This window comes from Macrobrachium nipponense, chromosome 16 (genome assembly GCF_015104395.2).
Source record: "Macrobrachium nipponense isolate FS-2020 chromosome 16, ASM1510439v2, whole genome shotgun sequence".
Taxonomy (NCBI): domain Eukaryota; kingdom Metazoa; phylum Arthropoda; class Malacostraca; order Decapoda; family Palaemonidae; genus Macrobrachium; species Macrobrachium nipponense.
The window spans coordinates 56,023,956-56,037,607 of NC_087209.1; the positions used below are offsets into that span (position 1 = coordinate 56,023,956).

General features: G+C 34.2%; 1 protein-coding gene across 6 annotated transcripts in view; it reads right to left on the minus strand.

The window, feature by feature from the left end:
* The window catches only part of LOC135195704 (arylsulfatase D-like), a 134,583-nt gene that overhangs the window by 62,561 nt on the left and 58,370 nt on the right, over window positions 1-13,652 (minus strand). For all 6 annotated transcript variants that reach the window (XR_010310220.1, XM_064222105.1, XM_064222103.1 and 3 more), the window contains one exon: window positions 5,389-5,559. Coding sequence is in view for 5 of the 6 variants with exons in the window: in XM_064222105.1 (XP_064078175.1) it covers window positions 5,389-5,559 (171 nt within the window). In the remaining variant the exon portion in view is untranslated. The remainder of the gene's footprint in view (window positions 1-5,388; window positions 5,560-13,652) is intronic.

Here is a 13,652-nt window from a genome sequence, read left to right on the forward strand (position 1 = left end):
TATTATAAATAAATATTATAATTAATATACTTACGATGATCTATATATATATAGATATATATACTATATATATATATATTACTATTTGGAATTTTATATATATATTCCTATATTTAATATATATATATAGATCATATATACATATATAGTAATTATATATATATATATATAGGATAGAGTATATTATATTATTTAATATATAGTATATATATATCTTATTATTATATATATATATATATATATATTATATACTATTATATTATTATATATACATTATTATTTTATATATATTATTATTATATATATATACTATAATATATTTAATTTTAAATATTATTATATATATATTATAATATATATATATATATATCTATATATAATTAAATATATTGTATATTAATTATTATACATATTTCTATATATATATATGATATATATATATATATATCTATATGTATATATATATATATATATAATATATTTGTTATATATATATATATATATATTTATAGATTAATATATATGATATATAAATATTATTATATGATATACATATTATATATCTATATGATATTAGATATATATAGATAGACTATATATATATTAGATAGATATATATTTAGAGATAATATTATATTAATTATTGGTATTATATATTTATTTATTATTATAGATATATTATATATATATTGACATTATTATATACATAGATATATAGAATAGAATAGATATATAGATATATTTAGATATATATTGTATGATTGCATTATATACATGTTATATATATATTTACATATATATAATATTAGATATATAGATATATATATATATTATATACATATTACATATATATATATATTATATATAATATATAATATATATATATAATATATAATATATATTATATAGTATATTGATTATATAATATATAATTATATTTAGATTATTAATATATATATATATATATTATATATATTATAAATTATTTATTATATATATTTCAGTATATATTATTAAACATATATATTAGATTATATTATATGATTTATTTATATATATGTTAGTATATATATATATTATTAGTATAATAATTATATATATATATATATATTATATTTATAATATATAATATATAATATATAATATATATATATTACATATATTATATATATATATATCTTATATATATACATATATTATATATATTATATATGATATATAACTATATATATATATTATAAGAAATATATACATATATATAATATATAATATATATATTATAATATATATATATTTTATAATATTATTAATAATATATATTATTATATATAATTATATATTAGAATAATATATGATTATATTATATAACAAGATATATAATATAATATATATTATGTAATAATTATATGTTATTATGTTAATGTTATGTGTTATGTGTTATGTATTATATGTTATATGTTTATCATATTTTATTATTATTTTTATATATCATATATATATTATATAATATATCCTATATATCTACACGTATAGTCTGAGCAAATTAGGGTTGAACCCGGAAGTAATTGGCATAAAGACATATTTGGTACCATTAGAACCACATTTTTTTATAGATTATCCCACTAAAAGCCTCACTTCATAGCTTTTCGTGAAATTTCTTTACAAATGTAAATGTAAATTGTGGTTTTTAGTGTTTTTTTCCAGTTTTCGGCTGTATCACTTTTTTTATTATCTTGAAAATAGTTTTTGCAGTTCCCAAATACCGGCATATTCAAGTAATAGCAGTTTTTTATCAAAAGGATTCTGTAATTTAGCTATTTTTGTTAAAAGAAATTAATCAAATTTTAGGGGTAAAACTAGAATATTTTATTCAATGCAAATTACGATTTTAAGTGTTTGATCATTTCTATTTGGTTTTATTCTAATTTATTGTATTGCCATCTTTTGACACAACAGGTTGCAAAGTGGACAAGAAAAGATTAGTAATGGATTGTGAAGAAGGAAACATTGAAGACATAAGATCAAACAACCATGGATGAAGCATTACATGAATATTGCTGTATCAAATGCAAAAATCCCCAATCACAACATGAAGATCTCACAACTGCGAAGAAAGGAGTGGAAAAGTTTTTTGAATATAGCAAATCAATAGGTGATTTTCAAGTGACTGATATGCTTATGACAGGGAAAGCAAGTGGAAAAATAATTCTTATTCACAGAGATTGTCACAAAAGTGAATACAATGAAATGAAACGAAAGTCATGAGAGCCCACTGAGAGCAGGAGTAAAATGCAAATATTGGCAACAAGATGATCTGAGGTACCCAAGTTTAGTTGGAAAAAACAGAGCATATTATGTGAGAAAGAGTCTGTTTATGACAGAAACCACCCGGATCGCACTGACAGGCGGCAAGTTCAAGTACTTCAAGTGCAGGAAACGTTGCTCTCAATCTGCTCTTCTAGAAATGATCAACTCGCAGAAAATGTGAAAAAGAGGCTATTGGACTGTATTGATTTGGTAGCAGCTGAAGCACGATATCACTTTCATTGTCGAAATGAATTCAAGAGAAATATACCAGCAATTTCTACACCTGGAAGACCAACTGATCAAGATAGGATGGCTTCTTTCAATGTAGTTTGCACTTGGTTGGAATCTGGTGCTGAAGTCCACACAGTGACGGAGATCTACAATAGAATAGTGTGTGTAGTCAGAAATGGTTGAAAACAAAGTTAAAGGAAAGGTATGGAGATCACATTACTGTTTTTGAAGGGGATGGTAAAAGTTGCAAGGTTTGTTTCCGTAACATGATGTAATACTTAATTAATGGCAAATGGTACTCAGAATAAACCTGAAAGAATATCATCAATGGCTGCAAATTTTATATTAGATGATATTCTATCTAGCAATTTCGACTGTGAGTGGCACCCAACAACAGGAAAAATGCAGAGTACTGAACATGCATTGGAATGGATTCCTTGGAAACTGCGTGCGATTGTTTATGCACTGTATTTGTAATGTATTTGTAAAAATATATTAAAACAATGCTGTATTGGTCAAGCATTAGTTAGCGCCACCCATCCTCGATCATCTGCGCCACCTATGCTTTTTGGGCTGGGTGTAGATGTTGACCATGTCTTTGATCAAGGTGGCTTATTGATCAGCTTAACAAATTAGGTTTTTATATAAGCTTGGATGAAGTAACCAGGAATAAACAATCTGCTGTGGAAAATGACAGCTATGACAAAGAAGTTAGCAAATTAGCTGAATCGTTTACCCAGTAGTCAGCTGACAACGTCGATCACAACGTCAAAACTTTGGCTGGAAAAGGCTCCCAACACGGCATGGGCATAATATCTCGACCATTAGTAAGCTTGGTTCTTCATATCCAACAAATCACTCTCCAATCAAACGCAGCAAATTGAAGAAGTAGAAGATTTGATTAAACGCAAAGGCATCCGAATCATAAACTATTCGTCATCATCAAGAACTGGACTGTTGGAACTGACCTTCAAGGAAAGGTGTACGCTGGATCTTATGCAAGACATTCATTTCCCCGTCCAACTAGATTTACTCTGGAGCAGTGCTATATTCTTGAAAGATAAGGGAACTCTTTCAAATTGGTCTGGCTATATGAAGTCTGTTGGAGGAGAGTATCCTGGAAAATCTTCTGTATCCCCATCCAATAATTGATCTAAACCCTTCAGATCTCTCAGATCTCTCATGTATATACTCAACATTATTATTCATCAAAATGTCTGAAAGTTCAAAAACCTGTGGTAACTTTTGATCAACCATTTTGGTTAAAAGCAATGGTGGCAGTGCAAGCAAAATCTCTCAATGTGGTTCTGACCTTGGGTGGTTTCCATCTAATGATGAGTTTCCTTGGAAGTATTGGTCAAGTTATGACATAGAACCTCATGAGGATCCAATAGATAAGTTAGAAATCAATTTATATCAGTCTTAACATAATTTTCATCCTTATCTAGTTATCGAGGCAAATCATCTGATACATTGTCATCTCTCCTGTATGCCTAGTTCATGGAACTGGTATCAACATGCATGCATCTACAACCTGAAACTTTACCTCCAACTGACAATGCACTGAAGTTCCATGCATATCGCGTCCACCTTCAGATTGCACAACGGAACACTCTCAGTCCTAACTGCCTTAAGCCTCTGGATTAGGGGTGGCCACTAAAGAATGAAATTATTACACCTGTGATGCCTCAGAAAGAATCTTTGCGATTTATCAGATGCAAATGAAAAATTTCAAACAGAAATGCGTGTTCTGGAAATGTCTGTTCTTGTGTTCGTAGTAGCTTGAAATGCGCATCAACATGCAGTGGCTGTCAAGATGAATCATGCTGCAACAGCTTTGTCACACCTGAGTTTCCAATAGATAATTACTGTAATGAAGCAGACAGAAATGATTTTAATCTATATTTTATTCGTCTGTTTGCTCAGTGTGATGATACTCACTTTATATACAGTAATCATACCAATACTACTTAGCTTTCTTTAAACCCCGGGTCAACTGAATCAGAGTAGCTACATGTCTATAATGGCGAAAATTTGCTCACAAATTGAGTGAAAATCTGCCAAACACCATAGTTCACGTTTGCATTTGTTTTTTTGTTTTTTTTTTCCACCAAAAGCTATGAAGTGGGGCTCTTAGTAAGTTAATCTACAGGAAATTGTGAATCTAATGGTACCAAATATGGCTTATTGCTGATTACTTCCGAGTTGACCCATTTTTGGCTAATTTGCTTAGGCTAGTATAGTATATATGCATGTATGTACATTGTAATGAATAAATTTTGCAACATTCAAAATTGTCTTTACCGTTTGGTACCCCAAACCCCAACCACTCCCAAAACCTAAAAATCCTGACTACAACACTGGAATTGATTAATCAAAAAATGGCGATGCAACAATTACGGCTGACACAGGAAATATATTTCCCTAAAAAATTATTGATAGATCAGTCTAGGACATTAAAGACTGTAGAACTAGCAAAATTAACAATATTTTGTTTGAAAAAAATACACAAAGGATTCTATTACTGATGCTGTAAATTGCGAAAAAGAATCAAACCTCACAAAATCAAGAACATTCAGAGCAAGACAGACAAATGGTGGAATATTTTTTTACAGATTAACACAAGCACGAAATTATATCTGACATCGGTTGAAATAGTCCTTACATTTTTGCAATTAAAGGCTTTATCTTAACGTACTAAGTAAAAGAAGTGAATATCATTGAAAAGTATATAATTGGAGCTGAAACACTTATGATCAATTACGGTAGAACTGATTACTCATAGTTTTGATATCGTTCACACAAAAAAAAAAAAAATGAGATACGAGCAGAATTCGCTGGCTACCTTACCTTCCACCATGTCCGTGTGTGGAACCGATAATGGGTGCTAACGAACCAAGATATAAAGAAAACGAAACTCAAACAGATTCCGAAAAGTAGAATTGCCATCCACTGAAATTCCATTTTTCGTCCGAGGGAAAATAAAGTCAGCACACTTATCAACCAGGTTCCTGTAAAAGCCTGAAATATTTCAGAGAAATCATTCAAAAGATTATTGCAATGGTTCAGACTATATGCTGAAAAGTTTAATGACTTCTCCTGCAAGCAGGGTTAATGTAACGCTATATAAATTTACTTTATTTTAATAATGCTTTAAAGGTATTGAAAATCAACATTTTGCCACAACGATGCAAAATTTTTTAACTGAAAATCTAACCATCTATAAGGATTCTCTAGTCACAATGCAGAACAAAGTACAACGTAATTCAGAAGAAAAAAACATTCATAGCACAACTTCTCAGGATTCATTGTGATGAGGCGCCCAAATGTCTGGTCATTACACTTACCAATCAAAAAATAACTACCTCACTAGAGCCAGACACCTGAACCTTCATCAGAAATAAAATTCGACTGATTACTCTAAAGGCAACAGTGATGCTTTAAAAATTTATTAATCATGCAAGAAATCAGACTAAGTTCATTAAAACAAGTAGAGGTAATCATATATGAGATTAAATTAATTAAAAGGCATCAGCATCACTCCATCAACAACTTTAAAAGTCTAAGTATTTCGCTGATTCTAACTCACTTCAATAGAAATGAAGGAAAATAGCACAATTACCACTCTGTATCTTTACCTAAATAAAATTTTATCACTGGTGGTCAATAGATAAAACACTTGTAAAAATTTTAAATACAAAAAGATTTATTTCTAAATTCAAAATTTATAAGTGAAATTCACAATTTAAGGGAAATTTACTTTTACTTGAAAAAAACACAAAGTTTAATTCGTTCTTAAATTAATTAGTAAACAAAATTTAATAAAAATTAATTTATCAAGAAAATGAATTAATCAAGAAATTAAATTATGCAATCAAAATCTAAACTATTAAGCAATAATTAATATTTGAGAGTAAATGCAATTTAATTCAAAAGTGTTAAATTAAATAAATTATGCATTATTAAAACACTAAAAACACTGAAGTTAATTAAACACATTGTAAATGCAAAAATATGCCAACACAAAAATGTGGAAAAGTACCAAAATGTAAAAACACTAAGAAAATAATAAGCACTCAGAACATAAAAGAAACACTTCAAAAGAATTAAATGCAGAAAAAAAAATTGAATTGCAAAAAAATCAAATATTTTATCTGAACAGTTTCAGTACTTTTAAGTGCACTTAAAACTTTTAATAATACTACCTGGTACCAGTTTTTCTTTTTTGCTGCAGCTTCCAAATTCACTATACCATTTCACAGGCGCTGTTACAAAAACACATTAACACTGTCTATTCAGATTCCATAAATAACCACTATGCTATTAAGAAATTAAATAAATCTAAAAGTTAGTGACCCTCTTATAGGCCCTAATAGTTGATCCATCACTCATTCAAATGTTGCAGGTGCATTCTTCACAACAAATGGCAGAACAGTATACTGATACAGTCCAAAAGGAGTAATTAAAGCTGACAGCAACTTAGCATTCTCATCTAAAGGAATTTGATAATAACCTTTTGACAAGTCTATATTGGAAACAAACTTTGCTTGGCCAATATTATCAAGTAACTGATCTCTTAGAGGAAAGCAATAATTGTTAGCCACACGGATGGAATTCATTTTCCTATAATCAGTACACATCCTATATGAGCCATCTGTGTTAGTGTGTGGAGGAGACGTTGGAGGTCTCTCTCACATTTCTTCACAGAAAAGAAGGGTTTTTCGCCCTTGGTGATTATACCTCTTATAGTAAGCAATGTGTTAATATTGTCTCCACGTAATACCCGGCGTGTAAGCCGGAGAGTGTTGTGCAATTGCAGATATACTAATATTCTTTCTGCTCCAATCAGTGCCTTAGAAATCTTTCAAATCACAGCTACTCGAGGCCTATTGGTCCTGGGAAATGGGTAAAAGAATGCAGTGTATGCATTAGTGCTTGACCCATCCCTTACCCAAAAATGTCATCCAACCAACCTCCAACCGTTGCGCAAGTGACCCTGGCACCTGCCGGTGCCTGTGCCCTACACACAAGTTCCGTACTTGCGAACAATTGTCTTTACTTTATACAATACCAATTGAACCATTCCGACATCGAGTCCGCTATACAATCTGTCAGTGATGTTTTCTCAGAAGAGGAAATCAACGTTGCATATACGAAATGCAAAGATCTGATACCTGAGAGCATTCTCAAGGAGCAATCTGCGAAAAACTTGCCCTCTCACAAGAAAATATCATATATCACTAAGTGGCTAAGGACCTGCTCAGTGGAAATCTATGCAATGACCCTTACAATCTGCCTCCAAAGAGGCCTGCTGACCTAACCCTACCTGCGGTGTACCACACGGCAGAAAATGCCTTCCAACAGCCACCAGACTCCTATGAATGTGGCATCCAGTTTTTCCTTGCCTCCCAGCAACACGGAAATGCCCCCATCACCTATAGACTGTTCTGAGGGGACTGGTGGTCTCCCAACCTCTTCTCGCACAGTGCCTCTGGTGGAAGATAGATCTCCGGTGATGATTACCAGCCCTCGTGATCCTCCCCACCCTATCTCCCTCCCCCCCAACCCCACATCATAGATGCAGATGACAGTGATCATGAGGGGTCTGGCAGCTGGCAGATACAAACAAGCAGAAAGAAGAGAAGAACCTCTCGTTTGGCCGCTGGACCAGAGCCCAACATACATGTTTCACCTCGCCCGGCACCTGAGAAGAGATGTCACGTAGTAATTCCCGATCTGCGCTCATCGGTGACACTAGACGCCATAGTGGAGAGAGTCAAGTTTCCCACTGGCTCTGACCCCCTCATCTCTCTTGAACTCCCATGCAGAAGTAAACATAAAGTGGCTTACAGGATTACCTGCCTTTTTCAACACCTTGACGTTCTTAAAGGCGAGAATTTTGGTCCTAATATATCAGTTTTAAGATATAACCTAATCCGGGACCAACCACCCCAAGGGGAACTTACTGACACTCCAACCAGGGTCATTTCCACTGCAAGTGCCAGCCAACCCCCCATGGCGAGTGACTGCCCACCCCCCCTGGCTAAACCCCCATCCACCCAAATGATCAGCGCATTCATCTCCATCTTCGTGAGTAGCCATGGGTACATTAAACATAATCTCTTGGAATATTTTTGGCCTTAAGCAGAACATTCCTCTCCTAAACATTTCCTGCAAAAACTTCAATGGCTTCATTGCATTGCAGGAAACGCTCATCTGGCCACGTGACCATGTCATCTGCAATTCATTTCATGAAGACTTCAAAACCTTCTCGACTTCATCGATGCAAGTTACAGATCAAATCATAGCCGGTTGCCTGGAAGGGGGCCTTTCTTTCCTGTGGCACAAATCATTAGACAATATGATAAAGGTGATACCCTACAGGAGTGACCGATTACTGGGGCTCCAAGTGACAGCAGGGAACTCTAAAATCCTAATAATTAATGTTTATATGCCATGGGAAAATAACAATAATTTTGATCATTACTGTATGATCCTAGGGGAGTTGCACAGTATTATTCATGATTCTCCTGCTGATCATATTTGTATAATCGGGGATCTTAATTCTCACCCCACAAAACAATTTTATAACATCAGCGGTGCCATAAACAGCCATAAACAGCCTACCTAATAATAAATCGCCCGGCTGTGATGGTCTTCCCACAGAGGCTTTCAAATTCTGCCATCCGATAATTTACATTTTGCTAGCTGCCCTATTTAATGCGTGCATAATTCACCAGTTTCTTCCAGACTCCATACTCTTAGTTCACTTGATACCATTAATTAAAAACAAGCTAAAGGATTCAGCTGATCCTGACAACTACCGGCCGATTGCAATCACAACAATCGCATCGAAGATACTTGAGTCGGTTCTTCTACACACCACTGACAACCAATTCGGGTTTAAAGCAAACCACTCAACCGACACCTGCATCTACATACTGAAAGAATTGCTGAACTACCAGCTATCATCAGCCTCTCCTGTTTCCCTTTTTTTGTAGATTTGAGAAAAGTATTTGACAGAGTAAACTACCTGAAGTTCTTCCTGAAGCTGCATAAAAGGGGCACACCCCTATACCTAATTGGCATATTACATTGCTCGTTCTCCACACAGCAATTCTGTGACAAATGGGGTAACGTATTATCGCACACCCTCAGCTCCCTAAACGGGCTTCGGCAAGGGGGCATTATCTCTCCATATATGTTTAATACATACACAAATGCCTTGAATGTCAAATTGAATTCACTCCCAATTGGATGCACTGTCAATGAAACAACTGTAAACAACCTTTGTTACGCCGACGATATGACTCTGATTTCCCCAAAAGTGCAAGGTCTCCAACGATTCATCGACACTTGTCGCCAATATGCAGAGGAATTTTATATAATCTACAACAAAACCAAGACCCAGTGCATGTCGCTGCTCCTGAGATCGCTTAAGCATATTGCAGAACCACAAATTTTCCTTGGAAACCATCAGTTGGAATTTGTGCACGAATTTCCATATTTGGGTCACATTATCACCAACGACCTAAAAGATACGGCAGACATTGAACAGAGGCGTCGTAAACATGTGCGAATGGCAACATGATTGCAAGGAGGTTTGCCTTCTGTAACCGAGACGTGAAACTGCTGCTCTTCCACTCGTACTGCTACAGTATCTGGACGAACTATATCCAAGAGACCATGAGACGTATCACTGTTGTGCACAATGACATTCTGAGACACCTCACAAACACTCCCTGCTACCACTCCGCCACACAGATGTTCATAGAAAACCACCTGGACAATCTAAAAATCATTGTAAGGGGAACAATGTCCAGTCTGGTAACCCGAGTGAGAAACAGCAGCAACTTGCTCATACAAAGCATCCTAAGGAGTGAAGCAAGAAGAAGATCTAAATTGTGGGAAAAATGGGAAAATGAGGCCTTTGTCCCCTAAAAGACTTAATCTCTGTATTGGCAAGATGTCATCTGCAGATTTTGTCATTATTATATTTATTGCTGATATTTTACTTTTTCATTATTACTGTGATTACTATCAAATTAAAGTTTTTTTACATTCAATTTTCGTATTTAGCCCTCTGGACCTGACTACTGTAACCACCTAAGGTCTTCAGTTGAAATTTAAGTTATACAATCTGTGTACTAACTTTTATAACTCTCAATGCATTTTTTTTTCTCACCAATATTATTACTGTTATTACCAGTATTATGATTGCTATCTTTTATGCTACCTCAGCTATTTTGTGGACAAGTGCCGATTATTCATTTTTTTATCATGTTGTCTCATGTATCTAGATTGTGTATGTTACTGTCTGTATTTTGTATATTTCATGTATATGACCCCGAGCTGAAATAAAGGATATTATTATTATTTGTTTAAAAATATCCACAATTATGTATTAAAAATATATTTCTATGTAAAAATATATAACAAAGACTTTCAAACACCTGAACGGTGTTCCTCCTCAGTGAATGTTAAAATGTAATGAAGAGGATAGTTTCCTCCTGAAGAGCATCTAAAAAGGTGGGCAGGGCGAGAAACTAACAGCCCATCATCGAAGTGCTGGTTCGTGTATTAGGTAATCCCGAACTCAATAGGCAGTTGCGCCAACCTTCTCGATCTCCGAACCTGTGAAGTTGCTCCTGCTTGCACTGCATAGGTGCCATAGTTGGAAACATTCACAGGGACGTCGGCTATCTGGAGAGAGAGGGGAAGAGGAAGAGGAAGTATTGCCTGGAAATGAAACTGTTTATAAAAGGGTTTTCATTAGTAAACGACTTATCATCCTCAAAAGATATTCCCATGTTTACAGCGGCGCATTCAACTAATCTTCTCACGTGAGAATCGTCGCTTTTAAAAATAATTTGTGCACCATCCCAATTGATTCTGTGGTCTAAATTAAAACTATGAGCCACCAAAGCGCTTCCCAGTGCATGAGATCATAGGCTCTTCTGTGTTCCCTTAATCTTACCTCTAATACCCTACCACTTTCCCGGAGTAACAACCACCACAATCATGACATGGAACCTTGTAAACTCCATTATTTCTCTTGGTACTGTTATTGTATTTTGTAAGAGCTCTCACAAAACACAATAACAGTACCAAGAGAAATGACGGAGTTTACAAGATTCCATGTCATGATTGCGGTGGTTGTTACTATGGGGAAAGTGGTAGGGGATTAGAGGTAAGATTAAGGGAACACAGAAGAGCCTATGATCTTCATGCACAGGGAAGAGCTTTGGTGGCTCATAGTTTTAATTTAGACCACAGAATCAATTGGGATGGTGCACAAATTATTTTTAAAAGCGACGATTCTCACGTGAGAAGATTAGTTGAAGGCACCGCTATAAACATGGGAATATCTTTTGAGGATAATAAGTCGTTTACCAATGAAGACCCTTTTATAAACAGTTTCATTGCCAGGCAATACTTAAAAGATTTTAATTTTAAAACTGACGTTGACCATGTGAACCCTGATGCTCTGCTTCCTCTTCCCCTCTCTCTCCAGATAGCCGACGTCCCTGTGAATGTTTCCGACTGTGGCACCTATGCAGTGCAAGCAGGAGCAACTTCACAGGTTCGGAGATCGAGAAGGTTGGCGCAACTGCCTGTTGAGTTCGGGATTACCTAATACACGAACCAGCACTTCGATGATGGGCTGTTATTTTCTCGCCCCGCCCACCTTTTTAGATGTTAAATTTTAACGTTCACTGAGGAGGAACATCGTTCAGGTGTTCGAAAATCTTTGTTATGTATTTTTACATAGAAATATATTTTTAATATATAATTGGGGATATTTTTTAACAATTTGTTTTCACAAAACTGTGAATTTCTTAACATTATTATTATTATTATTATTAATACAAAAGGAGAACTGTAGTGACTTGAAGTGGGTTTTGCTAATCCATATTACAACAAATATCAACTTTCTTTAAAACATCGCGATAATAAGGTGATAAACAATAAGGGCTCTGCTTAAATGGTTTTCAATCTTCTAGCATCTTAATCTCATGTTTGGTCAGATCAGTACGCCGAGGTACAACTGCAAAAATTTCTATGAAACTTCTATTCACTTCACTCAATTCACCATCTTGCTCAACGCTCAGATATTTTAGCTTATCCTCCAAATTTTGCAAAATTGAATAATTATTCATTTTGCTTTCAGCTGCCAATTCATAGCCATCATTGTCTTCTGTAGATGAAGTTGTCTGGGTTATTGACACAGTTTTAACTTTAGTTTCTGAGAAGTAAGGTTTCTAGAGGTTCACATGAATCTTCCTTTGTCATTTTCTTCTTTCTGGTGTTTCAATCACTTAAGTTCTATCATTCAACTTCTCTATTATCTTGTAAGGACCTTGAAATTTGTTGAGTCATAGCATCATATCTCCTTTTCATTTTCTCTCAACTTACTTTCAAATTTTCTATAGAGAATTTCCTAATCTCTTTCTACCTTTTCCTCAATTTTTCACATATTCTCCTTGGATTTCCACTTGATTTTCTTCCCAATTTTCTGCAAGAAACTTCAACAGTCCTCTTACTTCTCTACCAAAAATCATCTCACTGGGTGAACATCCCATGTTTTCTTGATAAGCATTCCTAACTTCAAATAACATTAAGGGTAAACCTATATCCCATTCTCTTCCTGACTCAGAGCAATACCTTGTCAGCATACTTTTCAATGTCTGATGGAATCTTTCCAAGGCTCTTTGACTCCCTGGATGATAAGCAGTTGATAACTCTTGTTTCACTCCTAACACATTCATCACATCCTGAAACAATTTCGATGTAAAGTTCATTCCTCAATCACTTTGTACAATTTCCGGTATTCCAAACGTTGAGAAAAACTCAAGTAACTTCTCAGCAATTACCTCAGCAGAAATGTTTCTAACAGGGATCAGTTCAGGATATCTTGTCACAGGACACACTTATATTAGCAGATATCCATTTCCCTTCTTCGTCTTTGGAAGTTAGCCAACCATATCTATAATCACCTTGCCAAAGGGTTCTCCTCTAACTTCTATAGTTTGTAGGGGGACTTTCTGAATGGCTTCATTTGGCTTTCCAGCTATCTGGCAGGTGTGACACTCTCGACAGAAACTGTTAACATC